The sequence below is a fragment of the Rhipicephalus microplus genome, unplaced genomic scaffold, assembly GCF_043290135.1.
Source record: "Rhipicephalus microplus isolate Deutch F79 unplaced genomic scaffold, USDA_Rmic scaffold_56, whole genome shotgun sequence".
Taxonomy (NCBI): Eukaryota; Metazoa; Arthropoda; class Arachnida; order Ixodida; family Ixodidae; genus Rhipicephalus; species Rhipicephalus microplus.
The window spans coordinates 1617603-1638324 of record NW_027464629.1 but is presented as its reverse complement, the minus strand read 5'-3'; the positions used below and the strand labels follow the sequence as shown (position 1 = coordinate 1638324).

Sequence of the window (20722 nt, the reverse complement as noted above, 5' to 3'; positions counted from 1 at the left end):
GTATCTGTCAGGCAATTTGTGTTTTTATTTCATTATCAACGGCGGGTACACTAATGGGCATTTTGAACGCGTGAGCGTTAGGCAAACGTTGACATCTGTAGCGATCACCCGTTGAATGCAAAGAGTAAGTTTTAGGGTTCATTAGCAATCGAACCCCCGCATACTGCGTGGCAGTCAAGTATTCTACCACAGAGCAACGCTGGGTCTCGCAACTACTATTCAAAAAGACCCTGATCTTCGCGGAACGTCAATTTTGTGACTGCTGGCAATTCAATTTTATAATTATTGCATATGTACCCTTATATCAAAGGCGGCACGTCAGGTTACCGTCAATTGTAGTTATTTGCCATACGACGAAGGTCAATCATGTAAGAGTGTCCGTGGCTACTATCTTCGAGAGCACTAACGCTTCATATCAGCTTGCCGCTTCTGGCGTTAATAATATTCGTCTTTCTGTTGTCATCGTTACGCAACTGTAAAGAACTGGTTGCTCCACCACGGCGATCTAGCAGCTAAGGTACTCGGCTGCTGACCCACAGGTCGTGGGATCGAAGCCCGGCTGCGGCGGCTTCATTTTCTATGGAAGCGAAAATGCTGTAGGCCGGCGTGCTCAGATTTGGGTGCACGTTGAAGAACCCCCGATAGTCGAAACTTCCCGAGCCTTCCACTACTGCGTCTCTCGTAATCATACGATAATTTTGGGACAATAAATCACATATATCAATCAATCAATTAAAGAACTGGTTATATAAATCATGCAGCTGCTTAACGTATGCCTGTGCGTGCTCAGGACGGATGGATGGATGGATGGATGGATGGATGGATGGATGGATGGATGGATGAATGGATGGATGGATGGATGGATGGATGGATGGATGGATGGATGGATGGATGGATGGATGGATGGATGGATGGATGGATTGATGGATGGATGGATGAATGGATGGATGGATGGATGGATGGATGGATGGATGGATGGATGGATGGATGGATGGATGGATGGATAGATGGATGGATGGATGGATGGATGGATGGATGGATGGATGGATGGATGGATGGATGGATGGATGGATGGACGGACGGATGGACGGACGGACGTATGGATGGATGGATGGACGGACGGACGGACGGATGGACAGATCCGGCTGTGCCCTTTAGATCGGGTGGTGGCTCACGCCACTTAGCCATAAAGCTTAGTACTGTCACTGTGTGTTTATTGATTGAGTGTCACTCGCGCCTCGATTGTAGTCACCAATCAGTCAACCTTCTCCAGGTTATTTCTACCAATTTAAAGTCTATTTTGCCTTCACTGTCCCTAAACCCCAATGCTCTGAAAAATTCGGCGCCATTATTTTCGTCTATAGGGTGAATCCCTTTAAAGAACATTATCAAATGCTCAGCCGTTTCCTCCTCCTCTCCGTACGCACTACATACCGTGTCTGTGCCTTCGTATTTTGCTCGGTACATCCTGGTCCGCAATACTTCCGTTCTAGCCTCGAAGAGCCGAGAACTATCCCGAGAATCATCGCAGATCTTTTTCCTTGCAATTTCCTGCTTAAAACTTTGGTAGGTATCCAGTGATGAATTCGTGAGCATTCCCATCTTCCACATGTCCCTCTTTGTTTCCTTCACCTTCTCCTTAACCGATGTTTCCTTTTGGCTCAGTATTCTGCTGTTCTCTAAATACTTGCTTGACTGTTTTCGAGTTCGTTTCCTCCATTTAGTATCGACATTCTTCATGTACAAGTAATTGAAATCTTCCTAGCCCAACGCTTCTCTCCATTTTCCTCAATCGCTCCTCAAATTCTATCTTGCTGCTAGCTTCCCTGCACTCAAAAGATATCCATCCCATGTCTCCCTGTACCTTCTGATTTGGGGTATTCCCGCGTGCTGCCAAAGCAAGTCTACCTATGCCACGCTGTTCAATTTCCAATCTTGCTTGAACTTCTAATTTCATGCACAAGACCGCATTGCCGAACGTCGAACCCGGGACCATGACACCTTTCAAAATCTCTTTCACAACGTTATACCTATTGTAGTTTCACAGTGCCCTATTTTTAAATACAGCTGCATTTCTCCTGGTGCCTTTAGTCATTACGTGCCTTTCGTGCTCCCTTAAATACTCAGCCCCATTATTTATTCCTACGCCACACTATTTGTATTTATCCACTATTTCTAGTATGACTTCCTGTAACTTATGCTCACTGCCTTTGCTATCATAAAAATCATGATTACTGATTTTCCCCCGCTGAACTTCAAATTTAATCTATCTCTCTGATTACCACTGATGTCTATCAATCTCTTCAGATCTTCCTTGTTGTCGGCTATTAATACTATGTCATCTGCATACATCGATGCTGGTAATGACTGTTAAATGTGTTTTCTTCCTTGGCAAAAGAGAGGCTGAAGCCAAGTCGACTCCCCTCTAATTTGTCTTGCAGTCCCCGGAGATACAACATAAATAACAAAGGTTACAAGGGACATTCCTGTCGAAGCCCACGTTGTATCTCTATAGGTTCAGATACCTGTTCTTCTCATTTGATAACTACATTGTTGTTTTTTAAAGTATCCTTTAGAAGATTAGTTATTTTATCTTCCATATCTAGTGTGTCCAATATCTACTGTGTCCCTTTCTCCCAATCTTTTCACTGATCATATCGGATGCTTTCCTTCTGCAGCTCAAAAAGTCATCCCATTTTCTTTTGACATCATCTTCTGGTTCACCCCTGTGTTTAGCATACATGTTGTGTTCCCTGAAGGCTCCCTGGCGCATTACTATGGCTCCCTTGACTTCCTCATCCCACCAGCTCTTGGGTTCGTGTCTGCTTTTCCCGGTTGATTTGACTTGTAGATATAATGTTCAGCGCCACTTCATGGCGTTTCGCTCATAATAAAGCCTCCATGCACACAGTCGCCTCCATGCGCCTGGTTCCCATAACATCGATAAACAAAGTACGTTGGATCTGGCAGTTTTTCTTTTTTTTTTTGTAAGGAAGGGTGCGTGTTGGTTTACTTATACTCGACGCTGATCTCGCCCCTGATGGCCAAAAATTACTTGAAACTTATTGATCCCGAGGAGAGGAAACCACCCCGTTTGTTGCTAGCACGCACCATCAAATATTCGAGCTCAATAAAGTTGTTTCTCTCTCTCCATCTCTTGCCCTTGTTCGGCGGAAAGATACACCGTGGGGTTTCACTGTTGTGGTTCTTCTCCTCAATTTTCGAGAATGCCGTGTATGTTTCAATTTCCCGTGTGCTCTTATTATGAAGGTAAAGATTAAAAGCAGATGGGCAGTTAAATTGTCAGAATATATACCGGGAAATGTAAAGTGCAGCCACGGATCGCATAGAGTTACTTGGACTGGCGGAAGGAAGAAACATACAGGCATGAAATGAAATCAGGTCACGCAGGAAATGTTCGTTTGGAGATAATCGCGCGAGACCTTCGTCTAGAGACGTTCAAATTATATTGATGATGATAATGATGATGATGATGATGATGACGGCGACGACACCGAAACAACCACCTTTCTTTCGCATCAGAGGCTCAGTGGAGGACACATGGCACAACCTACCTGATTTAGAGACACCATCTCTGTTAGAATGATGACTGCCTTCCCCTGGAGGACTTCAGCCATCATGCTTTCCGGGTAGCGGTAGAGCCCGTGGACGTCGCTTCTGTCACGCAGAACCATGCTCCACACCTTTTGCTCAGCGGATCGATTGGTCGTCTGCACGTAAGTTTTGACAATGAAGCTGTTGAAATCACAGAATGGCTTCAAATGGTGATACATGAATGCGACAGCAAAAAGCTGAAATTAAACACGAAGTAAGGCTAGGTGATTGCTCATTTTTGGATACGATCTCGCGTAACTCTACAAATCGTTGGATTAGAGGAATCTGGTCGCTCCCTGGAGCGACCACCCGTTTCTATGCTTTGTTTGTTTTATGTGTGCCTTGGTAAGTTTTATCGTTTCTTTCTCGCTGTAACATAAGGACTGAGTGAAATCAGAGCGTGCAGAGGTATGAGCCTTCCACTGATCCGCTCATAAGGCTACGCGGTGCGTACGGCCAAGCTCGACCAGGCCCTTTAAAGTACGCTTTTCCTTTCAGATGCACACAGCCCGCTACTAAACATCTTTCTGCAGCGCATTTCGCGTGACAAATGACTGGCGGGGTGTTTCCTTTCTGCTTGAAGAGTTATCAACGAGAGCTCTCACCCGCAAAGTCGTGCAATTGCATGGGCCCTCCATGGAGATGGCCAGCGTGTTTCATCTCAGCTTCAGCCACGTTCGTTGGCAGCGCTCATGTTTTAACTCGATTGTTGAACATATGACGCATGGCGTCACAAGATTGATTGAGAGTTTGTACGAAACGAGCGCGGCGGCTAAAGCTCGCCGATGGTGTTCATTGTCACGATGGATCACAACTACGGGGGGGGGGGGGTATGAAAGCACCGCGAGTAGCTAACTCCAGGACAATGCGTCAGTCGTGGCTGGCTCTCGAGCAGAGAAAAAACACTCCATCTTCTTTTTTTTTTGCTCAAGATTGAGAGCCGCTCTTGCCATCGACCCACTACGTGCGGGTGGCAATGTATTTGCTATCCCAATAATATTAAAGCAATGAAAGTTCGAAAATGGGCCGAGCACGAAACATTGAGTGCACATACCGGCATGACTTTGCTTCGGCGCTCTTCCTAGCCGTCAAGTGGTGCGGCACGGATTTCACAAAGTTTCTGCAACGCTGCTAGTCCGGATGGTACATTGCTCATCGTTGCCAATTGTTGCCAGTGTTCACTTGTACGACCCGCTAATTTTGAGCACATTTACGGCATCAACAAAAACATACGTGCTCAATTACGAGAATGCCTGTCACACAGACAGCTTAATTTGAACAGTAACAACAGCCCTTATTGGCTACGACGATTTCCACTTGAAATCACGCTTATATATGTGTGCCATCTTCTGGAGCAGAAATACGTACTCGAAGAAAATATTGTGGGATAATCGGATCATTTGTAACCTATGTCTTCACAATTTTCTCACATATTTAACTCATTAAAACCGATAATACAGTTATTATTTTGTTTCAATAAGACGGCCTGTCTAGCTTTTGTTTTACTCAAGTGTAACGAATCGACTGCATATGCCAAAAGAATCAAACTATTCTGAGGTAGCGAGCCGCAGATCCCAAGATTAGTCAAGCAAGGGCCGAGACAGTTAAGAAGTTGTAGATTGGGGAGAGGGGGGGGGCAGGATTTGGACAAAATGCCACTTTGTGATGCCAATTGAAAGAATGCCTATCTGATATCTAATAGAGGAAATATCCGCCGGGCTGACGCAGGTTCCGCGAAAGGTACCGACACCCATCTGCATGTGCGAAATTCTGAAATGAAGTTTCTAGGAGCGAAGCTCCTAGAGGCTTAACTATATACTGTGTTTTCGTCGGTGTTTTTTCGGCGTTTCATACGCCGGAGTCCCTCGGCGTCCACACTACCGATGACGGTGGCCGAAACGTCCAGTTCAGGATGATCCAGACATCCGCAGCGTCGACATAATCGCCACAAAGTGAATCGAGGGATGAAGAACTCATCAGCCCTTGGCTGGCAGCGACTTCCGCTAGGTAATAACTTCGTCGTTGCCGCTAAAATGGCTGCCGCTCACCTCGGATGTATTCTATTAAGTCGTCGCCGTGCTCTGTATGACCCGCAAGTTCTAGAAGGATACTTGTATTTGACTTAGCTTGTTCCTCAGAAGCTTCGTCAACAAACGCTCAGAATTTCTCGGCACTGTTTTTGAGCGCCACACTCAAGTCCAACGGCAGGCTCATCAGGCCTTAGTGTATCGACCGAATACGTTGCCTCAAAGATGGGCGACACCTATTAAGCTAGAGGACACATATTACAAATTTGTGCTTTTTCTTATTCTCAATAGAAGGCGCTACAAGTAAAATCAAAGTATATAACTTTTCAGTGCAGCTGTTACTTGTTTTTCTGACTTAAGAATTGCAAATTATACCAAAACCTATAATCAGAAATATTTCTTGGTTGTTCTTGACGGACACTGGACACTGTTGTGCAAGTAGTCAAGTTATAAACATCAATTTTAACTAATATATGTTAATACTAAAATATATTGACTAATGACGCACGATATTGTTATAAAAGAAAGAAGAAACCGGAAATTCAGGCTGCTAAACCGCCGCCTCTAACTCCGACTTGCCCCAGCGCCCCTTCTAATTTGCAGTTTTGCTTCACTGCGCAGCGTGAAAAGGCTGCGGCAAAGCTAGTTTGAAAATGTGCTTTATGTGGTAGTGGTGAGGGCTTCTGTTAATAAACTTTAGAGCATGTATTTTGATAAGAAGTCCAATCTTTTACATGCTGTCTTACATTGATTCCATAACGCATGTGGTGGTCTCGCGAAAGGGTCCGTTTTTAAGAATGTCCGTAAAATTAGCACCGTTGTTACCCTTGTTACCGGATGGCTAAGGTACTCGGCTGCTGACCCGCTGGGCGCGGGTTCGAATCCCGGCTGTGGCGGCTGCATTTCCGATGGAGGCGTGAACGTGGTAGGCCCGTCTGCTCAGATTTGGGTGCACGTTAAAGAACCCCAGGTGGTCTAAATTTCCGGAGCCCTCCACTACGGCGTCTCTCATAATCATATGGTGGTTTTGGGACGTTAAACCCCACATATCAATCATCAACCCTTGTTACTGATGTCTGTCTGTATATGAAATTCGATAATCAAGTTTTCTCACAACAGCCTCCCTCCTGTGCAACCCGTTTATAACAATTATCAATTATAATAATAACATTTTTGTGTCACATGAGCATTGTTATAGGTGGATTCAACTGTGTGGCGTACAAAAGCCGACACACTTACAAACATCGTCACTCTCGACGTAAGAAATTTCATTGACCCGACTTCACACATATACGAATGCGCGCGTGGTAGTGACGTGATATGATTATTTCAGCAATGCTTGAAGTGACTGCGTAGGGCATTTCAACTTACTCTAAGGTAGCGGGTAATCTCCGAATGCTTGAGGGTGTACACTTTCGTGTACGGTCGACGGGCGATGTCCGCGATTGAGTTGACTTTCGGGGCCTTGGTTTTCACCATCAGGCAGGCGCTCATTTGTCCGGCGAAGGCGTTGATGAGCACGAGGAGGGTGAGAAGCCAGGTAGCGAATAGGAGGCGGTTCATTGTCTTTCGAGGAATTCTTCGTGATGCTTTATAGAAAAAGTGGAGAAAATAAGCAAGAAGGAATTGAGAATTTCCACCACCTTATTTTGCGAGAAGCGGAGGTCTATTTAGGAGAAGGCAAAGTGGTAGCCCTGAATGGTAGTTTGATATGACCTGATACTTATAGAGCACTGCATGGCCTACGTCCTACCTGAAGACCTAGGTGGCACGGGACCGGGTGAAGTAGTCATCACGTCGGGCCCGGAGCAGGCTAGGCCCTGAAGCTCCGAGCTGAAGCTCTAAGCTCCGTACCACAACTGAAGTAGTGCTCCTAGTCATGCTTTCATGCTACGATACCTGCTACCTGCTACAAAATACTCTCGATGATTTCGATCTCAATTTGCACAAAAATGAAGTACTTAACAAGCTCTCATCGTACCCAGTACGTCTGCTCAACTATACCGTGTGGCCATGTTGTAAAAGGATTTATAACAGCTGCTTGTTACTTGTTAGAGAAGCATGCATCGACACAGCGTGAATTGTGGATTTTCAAAACATCATGCCGTCGATACCATGTTCGGGCAGCAACAGCCAGATTACTGTGTGACTCGTCAGCCACCCCCAATCTATGGAATTCAAGCGGGTAAATTTCAGACTGCCAGGTGGGCTGGATTTGGGAGGGTGTATAAGGGATAATCACAGCCCGTCTATTTATCCGAGAATGATAACTGAGTAGCGAAGAGTAATAAATGACGTCACTAATTTAGGGCATCGGTATGTACTCTTCAGTCTCTCTGGCACGAAATGGGGTCACTGCTCAGCAAGCGAAAGTAATTATGAAGCAAACAATTTTTACCTTCAACATGAATTTCTCACATGGAAAACATTACTTTACTTAGGGGGCCAGTCAACAGGCTCTGTTTTTTTACACCCCCTAAAGAAGCTTGAAATCTCGTAGAGTAGACCACGGCAATCACGTTTTTTGAATAGTACAGCGGTGTGCACCATGCAGAGCCTCCATTTGGAAAACCCATTCTCGCGCTCCTTTCCTACGCCTGGCCGATTCTCCTTTCACGCGCACTGACGCAAAGTCGCTGATTGGTGACTTGACGTAGCACGCAGCTCGTCGATTGGTCTATACCAATCACGCTGACGGGCTATGCCTTCACTTCCCTGTGAGGTGGAAAGTTGGCGAGCCACTCAAAACTTTGAAACAAAGCAAAAGTGCACATATTTCTCTATATAACAATTTTCGGACCTCGTAGTTGTTCACCGGCCTTTCAAGCTCAAAGAGATGGCGTTTCATGTCGGCTTTCTGTGGTGCACAGCGGGTTTGAAAATAGCGCTTCCCAAAAACAAACTTTTTCGTCCCCATGGCACGTCAATAAAATTTTCCGCAGTTATGTTACCCAGTTTAGTTAGGTAAATGTCATTTTGTGAGGTTCAATTGTTAAAAATCAACTTAATATTGTAAGTCATTTAGCCCAAAAGTGTACAGCTATAGTGCAAATTGCCCTGCAGAGCACGGAAGAGTATAACTATAGTGGCTGATTTACGTGCAGATAGCAGTATATTATATGAGACACGCCGTAGTGAAGAGCCCCGAAAATCGCAACTATACGGTTTTCTTTGAAGTGCACTAACATTGCTCTCTACACGGGCCCCAGTCATTTCAGCTGCATCGCAAGATGGCGAAAGACAAATCTCCCGAGGAGCAGCTTGACTGGCCTCACTTGCTCCTTCACAAAACAACACGAGTACTGCTTGGCCCAATTACGGCTATAGAATACTACGTGAACATATATAGAGAAATGTAGGTTACACAACACGCCATATTTACTGCTCAGTATTTAGCATTACGCGCTGTAACTCAATATTGCTATAGAAAACAACAATCAAGTGAAAGTCAGGTAACACGTGAATTGCGCATGAAGTATGTTGTCTTGTTTTCAGCAAGGACTAAAGAGCTTTCAGTGAGTGAGTTCTCATGTGTACTAGTATGAGAATCGGCTATTTTTTTGAAACTATTGTTTCTGCATAAACGCGGCATGTACTACGTGCAGGGTGAACCACTGCGATTTATCTGTCCACTCAACGGTGCATCGACACGCCGAATAGATACTACTCAGGCAAGAGAAATAGAGATAATGATTAGCAGACCTTCGTAAAACATGACACGGAAGCAGTCCCATAAATACATATTCCAAAGCTCTGCGAAGCGTTTCTTCGAAACTCTGGTCTTGCTGTCAGGAATATCTAAGGCAGCGCACAGGAAACTGACGAGAACCTGAACCAGAAAAAGCATAACCCAAATCTGCAAGAAAAAAGTCGCCACGATGAACAGCAGAGATCTGGCATGCGCATTTAACTGAGGCCACATTCATTTCTCTCTTGCACCAACTCTGGAAAGTTTAGTTTATAGAAGCTTGTCTTATCAGGCACCCATATCTTCAAAGAATACTTTCAATATATGTTGCTACTTATTGCTGAGTGATAATGGCGTCTACTTTACCACCCACCGAGACGGAGATATCATGCTGCCGTTCTAACGCGTTCCGAGCGACTTTGCTGAAGCAGGAATAAAGTATGGTTAATCTTGGGGAAAAAAGAGTGGCAGAATCTTTTACAGCCCATAAGCGAGTGCGTATTGATGTTTTATAGAAGGCAGCAAAGAAAATCACATACGAAATTCATAGAGACAATTGAACAATTGAACTGAACAGTTATATAGCCCTTAGTGGCACCCCTTTTTTTTAGTTAAAGGGGCTGCGTGACAATTTTATAAGTAGCTACGGAATGCATTGACTAAAGGAGCTTATTCCTTTATGAATTCGCCGCTGAAAAAAAATTGGAATTCGTCCAGTACGGGCGAAGTTACAAAGATTTTTTTTTCACACTCTCAATAGCATTCTCTCTTTTCTTGTCCCGACAAAAGCGCTAGAAGCTAATACAGGGAGGAATGGCAAGAGGTAAGGAAATAGGTTTCGCATGCCTGGTTACTTTAGGCACTTTATTTCTCTCGCTCTCTCTTTCCTTCGAATTTGTGGGTTTTCAATGCGGTCGCGCATGCACATGTGGACAACTGGCGGCATCATGTAGTGGCCTGAGTAACAACCGAGCACACTTTGCTCGAATGGCCATTGGCCAATATTTGGCCTGGAACGCGGTGATTTCGGCTTGTACCCTCGTTTTTCGAGACTAGAGAAAGCAAGTTTTATCTGACCTTGAGAACACTGTGAATTCCAGGCTGCATGTTGCGCTATATTATTTTGCTCCTGCACTCTCGGGGGCATCGCCTACTGATCCGCAGTGTTATCTGACTATGGTCATAGAGTGCGGCAGGGCCCCTTTAAAACGTCATAACCGACCTCAATCTTAAGTACAAGCTACGTCACTTGTTGCTTGGCTACGTCACTTCACCTTCGTAAATTGTATAAGCGGCGTCACTTACCTAAATAAATCAGTAACATGAGAGATTGAAGTTCAATAGCTGTTGGTTAAAAATTGCCGCGCATCTCACCTGAGTGTCGAAAGTGACTAAATACGCCTGCATATTCATGTTTTCCGTCTGGTTCCTTCCTCCAAGGATGACTATAGGTGTGGAAAAATATGCAGGTGTGGGCTCCGCAACAGTGTCCCTGGCGCCCGTACGTGCCATGACGGGGAACGTGACGTCCACAATCTGAAAGCAAGAGTGGGCGAAGAATGTGCTAAACAAGTGACTGCAGCGTGCGACGTGCTGGGTCGGCCAGTTGGTAGGGACCTTGTCTCAAGTCATGAAAGACGTTTCCAGTTATTTTCCTTCCTTCTAAATATACTTCTATAGAGCCTTTTTATATACGTAAGAGCTTGACCCTGAGACAGAATGATAAAAAAATGGTCGGAGGTGCTTGTTTTTCTAATTATACGCAACTAAAGAGACCGACAAACAACTAAGACAATGAAAGCAGAAAGAACACCATTTGTGGTTTTTTTAGTTGTATCATGCAATTATTCTCAATTAAATTGAAATAACTTAAAGTAAACAAAAGATTACACGCTACGTCGCTGACACATGAATCCCCCAACTTTTTACTTGCGTCCAACGCCTAATCATCTAGCTAACATTAAGTACCGTCATCCGCCAAAGCAAAAAGAAAGTGCGCATAATGTTTTACAGATATGAAGCTGGTACCTCGCTTATCCTCAGAGTAACGAACAGTGGCACAATGGGTTCTTCAACACTTCCGAAAAGATACGGTCGTTTATAGCGTAGTGGGTATCTTGCATGTGTACTTGTAATAGTTCGGCCAAAATCACCTACAGCGGGCTCTTAGAAGAACGCTGTTCCAGCTTTCGCTGTGGCTGTGCAGCCTGTTCTGTGCAGGCTTGACAACTTTTAAATGCGAAGCATTTCTTAGTAAACTTCGGCGACTTTCAGCGTATCTATCTATCTATCTATCTATCTATCTATCTATCTATCTATCTATCCCGCCGCGTACGTCTGGGTGCTCTCGTGATCCTAAACTTGAAGTAAACCGAAATTAGCATGGGAGGGTTAGATGGTTTTACGAATACAACTCACTGGTCGTGACATGAATACTGCCAAAATACCGTCGCATACGTCATCAAACTTTCCACCAGACAGTGGCACATACCCGCGGGTGTGTCTGTGCCAGTATCTGCCGCATCACCATTAATAAAACGCTGACATCGGCGGCGTTGGCCCGGTGAATGTTAAGGAAAAGTGTCAGAGTTCCAGCGAAAATCGAAGCTCAGCGTTCTGCGTGGCAACCAAGTGTTCTACTTCAAAGCCAAGCGAGGTCTCGCAACTACTTTTTAATGAGATTGTAATGCTTGTGACGCTGCGAATGAAGTGATGGCTATCCAGTTTTGTAAACATTATATATGTATTCCTACGGTGCAGCCATCCCGTCGGGTTGCGATCAACTGTAGTTAATCGAACTGCTCTGACGGTGACTGATGGTTTATATAAACCAAGGAACGGTGCGAACAGACTTTAGTAATTTTAGTTTGAGAGCGTTATGAAAAATCAGTGCATCTCCACGGAGTGAAGGACGATGAGTGGGCGTAGATGTAGGTTCCAAGGTTCATAATGTGTTTGCTCAAGTCACAAGAACGGACAGATGGATGGACGTACCCACAAATGAAGGATCAGGTGTACTTATGCGTAAACGGACGGACGGATGAACAGGCGGGCGTCTTCACAGATGCAAGGATAGATGGATGGACGCGCGCCGATAGATTGACGGACGGACAGATGCATGGACGGAAGGGCAGATAGATGGCGCGGGGGATCGTATGGGTTATCACACATATAGTTCGTTGTACTCATATGTTCCCGTTTTTTTGTGATTATGCAGGCATTCATCTTTGTCTTGAGTTTTGTTGGCTGTGATTGACGTGAACAAAGCAGGTTTTTTTTTTTTGAACGTTCTTGCCGCCATTTGTAGGTCTGCCCTCATGAGCATCGCCCCTAAAAAATGACATCGGCACCGTTTACCCGACGAATGCATAGAATAAATATGGTCACAGCAGGAATCAAACCCCAATATTCTGCGTTGAATAAAGTATTCTACCACACAGCCTTGCCAGGTCTCGGAACTGCTTTTTAAGTAGACTATAATGTTCATGAAACCCCAGTTCTGGTTGCAGTGCTGGCAACACAATTTTATAAACGGTACATATTATCTATCATACAGCCGTCATGTTGGTTTAATGACAATTAGTGAAGTGCCATCCACTGAAGTTCATTTATCTAGCAGTGTCCAGGGCCGCCATCCTCACGGGCACAAGCGCTTCAAATCAGCATACCGCGTCTGGTGTTGCTAATACCCATGCTGCTGTTGACATCATTACACAACAGTAAATATGAGACTGTTTAACATCTCTCTGTTCATACAACGTTTGTACATATTTTTAGCGTAATTTTGTTACGTTTCACTCAAAAAAATTACAACACAGTCACGTTCCTTCCGTATGCTTCGCATGACATCGATTTAAAGGTATAAGGGATCGGCCAAATTTTCTTTCTTCCTTTTCTTTTTTTGCTAGGGAGTGTCACGTGGTGCGTGACCTTCGGATGAAAGGGGGGGGGGGCAAATGACCAAATTTATACCAGTCTGCATAATCACAGTCTGCACGTTCCTTTACGCTTTGTACCTTTCTGAGAACTCCTCATTGTTAGGACAAATTTACGTCCTATTCGTTCCATCTTCGGGAACCTCATTGTTTTCATCTTTATTAACAAGGTAATTATATTCTCTAACCAAGCAGCACATTCAATTTACGCAACTTTTATCAGAGCGATGAGAAAATATCCCGGAACTTCCTTGGCACAGTTGTCCTTGAGTTATTCCTCTTTGTTGCTTTTCTTCGCAAAAACAGGTGATTCGGTTCAAGGTTAGTGACTTTTTGTGTTCTCTTTTCTCTTTGGTTTCTTCTGTAATGAGTGATAGCATCACAGTGCTGTTACATAGTGTCTATGCTCTCTTGTTTTTACGTCCCACTGAAGTCATTTTGTTACACAAGACAGATGTACTCACCTTAAGTGCAGTTACTAGTATGCAATAAGCTTCCCTGTTTCAACCAATATGCAAGGGCCGATAGACAACATGGCTTCACGCTAAATGCAACACCAGTAAAGTCAACTTAAGCTGCCAGATAAAAAATACTGGCATTCAGCTCACGTTCTCCTGAATGGCTCCCAGGACACCATTCCACTTGCCACGAGAGTCTACTTGTCCAAACGTAGCCAATTCTGGTATGACGTAAGTGTATCTGCAATAATAGAGCACGCAATTTTACTGAGTCCGCCCTTTATTTACTTAGTCACTATTGTTATTTATTTATTTAGTGTAATTAATTAAAACAGAAACAGTTTTTCTTAATGATTATTACAGCTTCTGTAATTCATGAACACTCATCTCCGTGACCGGAAATGCAAAAAAAAAAACAACGACCTCTTCGTACTAAGTTAGCAGCTTACATTAAGAAACCTCCTTTTCGCAATGTTCTCTCAACTACTGGTTCTGCTCCATCTAGAAGTGTGCTCAATTACGTCACACTTTCGAGGCTCCAGCGTGATGCAAGAAACATAACCAGGATAAACGTTCACTCTTTCCTGTTCATTTGCCTGCCAACGAAAGTCAATAATCGCTTTGTGTTTATACAGCGGGCAACAAGCCTTTTCAGAATTACGCAGAAACACGACTGCATGGTTCTGAGCACACTCACGTGCAATTTAGAACTTGCTTGACAGCCGCGAACAGAACTTCTGTTGACCCTCCTACTTTAACCACACCGTCCATTCTCTCGACATTGGCGAACACTGGAACCTGGACCAATTCAAAGGGAAATGAGTAGGCTGATAACGTTATCCTTCACGATGGGAACTGACGTGCATATGAGTAGGCAGGATTCCCATTAGGGAATAACAATGTCCCCTCCCCTCTCGCTTATCTTTATGGCTTGGAAAAATAACATGCTTCACAATAGATGAAAAAAAAACTGAAATGAAGCGATTAGGGGGCTCTGACGATAGCCTGCCTTTGCTTTCTAACTTATCGGGGGAGAAGGTGGCAAGTGACCAGCTCTACCATTAGAGGTCTTCGACCTCTATAGTTGTCAAAAAACGTTGTGACTATAGCCCTGTTCTTTGAACAGTGAAGACTAAGGTCCGGCTGAGTAAACGCATTCGGTGGACTTTGCACCACCACCCCCCTACCCCGTTAGGTGAAGAGTGGAGGTGGGAGAGGCAGCTCAACCTGCCTTCCTCGGGCGCATGCCTATTCTGGCATGTTCGTTACTCATTTCTTACTATACCCACAAAACAGGCTGTTATCATGCCTGTGTATTCAATCACACAGGAATGACACACTGTGCATTCATTCACGCAGGAAAGTGTAAAGTGTGACGAGGACAACGGGTGTAGGTATTTTGAGTACACAGACATACATGACATTACTGAAATACGTCAGCAAAAGTATGTGCTCTCTCTATATATGTGTGTGCGTACTATTGAACTATCCATTGGCGTATGTGCGCAGCGCATGTCTGTTATATTAAACCACCGTGCCCAGTTTGACATCGCTACAAGGACCTGTTAAGTTACAAGGATCTGTTAAGCAAGCTGCCCTCTTCCCTTTTTGTTCTCCAGCCCATTTTAATACCCAACTTCGATCATATCGGCTTTGTTTATCGATACAAAGTGTGTTACTGAAAGAAGTTTCTGGCACAGATGGTCATTGAACATACTGTTGGGAAACGCACTCTTAGAAACCTTTTAGAATGGTCAGAAGCTGAAGTGCTCACAGCGCTCATTGATTCAATCTCTTTTCTCAAAATTCATGCACATATATTCCGCGACCTCATTCGTTCATTCTCATTACACTTAAACATATATTAAATGAAGCGCACTAGGGCTGTGCGCGCATTTCTCTCAATCCCACCTCATTACTGGAAGACCCTTGTTAACGTGAACATCAAGGATGGTTTTCAGCAATGATGGTTTGACTGAGACTTACGTCAAATACTCCCACTCGCAAGTGGCAGCCCATGCTGTATCAGTTCACCGAGAACAGACGGCAAAGTACTTCACGTATGAGCGAGTGTAATGAAATTTTCCTGAAGTTCTGTCAGCCGCGACGCAGCTTGTTCGCTTATATACTTGCTGATGGGGCTGAATGAGTTTCCTGTACGCGAGCACATGTTTTCGCGCAGCTTAGATGAGAAAATATTAATGAATCACTTTGTGTTGCAAGAGAGTTCTAAGAGAGACCTTGTTATTTTTTAAACATTCATTACTTATTCCCTGTTTGCATTAGACGAACACTCAAAAGTGCAGTGGGCATTAGAGCTCGCAATACCAAGCGAGTTTTTAAAAAGCCGAAACTCATTTTCTCGATCACGACATTCACAGAGCTACACACGAACACACTCACTTTTGACTGAACCTCTCATTTTCGTTCTTTTTTGTGACAAATGGTCTCGTTTAAAATGAAGCATATTCTTCGGGGAAGCACAAGGTAGTTTATTTCTTTCGACGTTTCAGCCAGAGTCTGGCCTGCAGGCCAGACTCTGGCCTGAAGTTAATATAAAAGTTATTTTTTTCTTCTACCAGCTTCTCTTCTAAGCGCCATATTCACGACTGATGTCCCCCACAAGAGCGTTCGAAAACACTTAGCGAGATCATTTTTCTTAATCAGCATGACAAATCGCCCGCCCTGAATAATTTGCGTTCAGCTTTTGAGGACGCAGTTTATCTAGAGCACCGAACAAATAATTCTCGATGATAAATGCTCATAATACTGCGTCCCCTGGTGAGTGAGTCACCACTTGTCCTTAGAACGACCACCTATAATCGTATTTGCATATTGTGGTTGGAAGCTAAAACCATGCTTTCTTTTAAGTGGGAAAGCAGTTCCTGGAGCCTCCGTCGTTTTACATATCAAGATTTGACAATTTGTTTCTGTACGAACATCACGTGTACAAAACTTTTTACATCTCCTATATAGGCAGCTTTGTGGGAAAAAAATCGAAGCGTGGTAGGACAAAATCTATCCTCAGGGCCTAAATTAAAGGCAGGCGTTTGAATTCATTCTACGGAATGCATTATTTTCATAATATCAATCAGGTGACATAAAAATGTGCAGAATACAACCAATCCCTATTAGTAGCTTTCATGGATTAGGAGAAGGGGCCTGACTCGGCCGAGATATCAGCAGTGATGCAAGCACTACAAAATAAGGCCATCGACGAACCACACGTAAACACACTGAAATAAATCTGCAGTGGATCCACCGCTATCATATTGCTTCCCAAAGAAAGCAACAGAATCCCAATAAAGAAAGGTGTGAGGCAGGGAGACATGATCTTTCCAATGGTATTCACCGCGTGTTTACAGGAGGTTTTTCAGAGCCCTAGATATTGAAGATTTAGGGATAAGAGGTAATGAAAAGTACCTCGGTAACAAGCAATTCGCTGATGATGTTGCCTTGATGAATAACTCAGTGGACAAATTACAACTCATGACTACTGAACTGCACACAGAAAGCAGAACTCCAGGTCTGAAAATAATATACATAAAATTGAAGCAATGTGCAGCAGTCTCGACAGAAAAAAGCGCTTCGCGATAGGAGGAGAGACGTGGAAGCTGTAAAGAAATATATATATACTTAGGCCATGTAGTAACCACACAGCCGAACCATGAGAGTGAAATAATTAGAAGAATAAGGATGCGGTCAATCACACATGGCAAGCATTCTCGAATCGCGAATAGTAATCTACCACTAACCCTCAATATAAAGGTGTGTAACGCTGCATCTTGCCCGTACTTATCTATATGAGCATAAACAAGGAGGTTTAGAAAGAGGGTTCAGCTTATATTGAAGACGACGCAGCGAGTGATGGAAATAAAACCAACAGGTGTAACCTTAAGAGACAAGAAGACAGCCGAGTGGGTGAGGGAACAAACAGGGGTTAAGGATATCGTAGTCGAAATCAGAAAGAAGAAATGGACATTAGACGGGCACGCAGCGCGTAGGCAGGACAACCGGTGGTTATTAGGGGAAGTGACTAGATTCGCACGGAAGACAGAAAGTTAGGTGGGTTGATGAGATCAAAAATTTCGCATGTGTAACGCGGGAGCAGAAAGCACAAGATTGGGTCGATTGGTGTATCATGAAAGATGCCTTTGGTTTGCAGTAGGTGAAGTCAGACTGATGATGACTCCTCGGACTCTATGTCCTCCATGCAGTATTGGTTTCCTGGGCGCATGTAATAATGCGTGGCAGAACATATTAATGATGCAAAGAGTGGGTAGCTTAAAGGCCTACCCACGACAAAACGCTCAAGAGTGTTTAATTACAATCATAAGTAACAGCATGAACGACGTCGGCAGGTGCACTTGTTTCATTACAGACGTGTAGTGGGTACCTTGCCCTTGGCAAATGGAATAATGGCGTGGCGGGCACCCCACAGCTTTACTTGCAGTAGCCATTCTAGGATAGTTTAAAAGGTCCTATTTTACGCGCACAGTCGTTCCTTTCCATGTGCTACAGTAGACGTCTCCGAAGTCAGGCTACTGATTGAGGAGGCGATGTGAATGGGACTTGGTTGCGCTATCACGCTGCACTGATAAGCTCGAAAATCCTTCGACATGTTTTTTGCTCGATCACAATCTCTTGCCCATTCATCGCACGTGCACCTCACGCTGCCACGTTCCCTTTAACCGGCAGGTTTCCCAAAATAATGATCGACGCCTTAGGCGAATATCTGCATCGTAAATTAGAGCATGTACGGTCAAGAAATTTTGATTATCCTTTTATAGATTTGCAGGTCATGCATGTATCCCCCTGTTTGGAGAGACGCGTGGAATCTCTTACGAAGAGTCGTAGGAAGCACGACTGTTGAAAGAAGAGTTTTGGAAAACATGACTTCCCTAAAGAACGTCATTGAAAGAAGACCTTTTAAGAGAGTCAACCTGCCTTTGAAGACGCAAATTGACTCTCTTTAGGAGAGTCATTGGAAGCATGACTCAAAATATAGTCAATGACCATCTTTCCTAAAGAGAGTCAACGTGATTTTACAGTGTCAGTTGGCTTTCTTGGGAAGAGTCTTGGGAAGTGCCAATGTCCAAAAGACAGCCAAGGAGGGTCACCGTGTCTTCGGAGAGACAACCTGATTCTCTACAGAAGAGCCATGGGAAGCATGAATGTTCAAAAGAGATTCAATGAACGACTCTCCTTAATACAGTAAACGTGTCGAATTGACTCTGTTTAGGAGAGTCGTGGGAAGCACGGCTATCCAAAAGAGAGTAATTGACGGAATATTCTCAAGAGAGTCAACGTGCCTTTGGGAGGCTGATCGATTCCCCTTAGGAGAGACGTGGGAAGCATGTCTGTCTAAACAATAGTCATTGAACGGCTCTTCTAAAGAGCGTCAGCGTGCCTGTGGAGAGGCCAATCGACATTTTTTTCAAAAATTCGAGCACGACTGCGCAAAAAAAGGAAAGATTCATTGAATAACTCTCCGAAACTGAGTCAACGAGACACTCTTAAGAGAGTACTACGTATATAACTGACACAAAAAAACATGAGTCATGAACACTTTTTAGAGTGTACGCTATACGATGCTCGGCATAAAGTGTACTTAAAGTGAAGCTGTTGCGAGAACGCTGGTCGGAGTTTTCGTTTAGTCATCTGTGTGATTAGTCGTGAAGGGAAGTTGTGGGCTGAGCCCCAAGGATTGCACTACACCGAAGCCCCCTCAAGAGGTGTGCAAAGCAGTATCCTTGTACTCTATAGGGCACAACCTGTCTAGGTCATTTCCTAATACATGGCTGTAGAATGTGCAAATTAGCCTCAGTGTGCGGGTGCCTGGCACAGCCTTGCATGTGTGTCAAGATAGTGACGCATAATTACGTATCACACTCATATACCAGTATTGACTCAGTATATTATACCTAACTAATACTAAAAAATACACGAGAAAGAATGCCAAAGCACACACAATATACCAACAGACAGGAATAAAATTTTGAAGGCTGGTTGCTTTTGTTTCACACAGCGTTACTGAGCACCCGAAGATAATAACGCCAAGAAAAGTTAGGGGACCTTAATTGTACTGTTTCAAGTGTGTCTTTATAATTGCTTTATATATGTAAAAAAATTAAGTGGGCGAAAAAAGAGCTTGCCTCCTGCATCCGAACTTGCATCCTTAATGCTGTTTCTATCCCTGTTGGTTGCAGATCGTCTTTTCGACCGCTCTAATTTTCTCACATTTATATAGCAAGTACCAAGATGCGCTTGAACAGTACAATTAAAGTCCTCTATATTTTCCTTCGCTTCATAATTTACTGGTGTGCATGAAATGGCAAAAGAATACTCTATATGCGTGAAACGATCATAACGAAAGTAAATTTCTGGTGCGAAATAACAAAGGCTAAGAATAAACAAAACAGCATGACAAGAGCCTACTTCCAAATTAGTTCTCTTTCATGCTGAAAAAAAAGTTTTTTTTATGGTACCATCTGCTTCCTCAATGTCGGAAACCGTTCCTTCATCCGTGTACTCAGCAACACTCCAATTGCTATGAGCTACAATCACTGTCACAAGTTAATATTGGGGCAACAATGAACAGTGGCAACGAGGAATGACAAGTGACATCAATGGTAAATGAGATTACCATATCGGAAACGAATGATTACCGACAAGCCCATGATTTAGGGAGCATCAATTTTTAAAGAAAAACGATGCACACGCTTGTGACCGCTGAATCTTTCATGGGCGATGCTTCTGTGCGCTCGTAGGTTCTTTGTTTTTCGCATACGATGCCACAACCGAAATCTTTGAGCTAAAAATGTTTCACTAAACATTCGCTTTACCTTATATGTCGTTGCGGCCACGCACACACTTGCATATCACCAACAATGTTTCAACATATTCACATAAGTGCATGTCTAGTAATAATATTGTGACACTGGTCGTTAGGCAGAGCCTTGTGATGCTCTCTTCACAGAATCGATTGTATGATTTGGT

The 20722-nt window shown here is 43.9% G+C and overlaps 1 protein-coding gene across 1 annotated transcript in view; it reads right to left on the bottom strand.

The window, feature by feature from the left end:
• LOC142788362 (glutamate receptor-like) overlaps positions 1-15742 on the bottom strand; it is a 34862-nt gene extending 19120 nt beyond the window's left edge. Inside the window, exons 1-7 of the mRNA XM_075884926.1 lie at positions 15710-15742; positions 14421-14521; positions 13874-13964; positions 10705-10866; positions 9345-9471; positions 7014-7231; positions 3576-3731 (exon numbers count right to left, since the gene is read on the bottom strand). Coding sequence (XP_075741041.1) covers positions 3576-3731; positions 7014-7231; positions 9345-9471; positions 10705-10866; positions 13874-13964; positions 14421-14521; positions 15710-15742 — 888 coding nt within the window. The remainder of the gene's footprint in view (positions 1-3575; positions 3732-7013; positions 7232-9344; positions 9472-10704; positions 10867-13873; positions 13965-14420; positions 14522-15709) is intronic.
• Positions 15743-20722: the final 4980 nt, after the last annotated feature.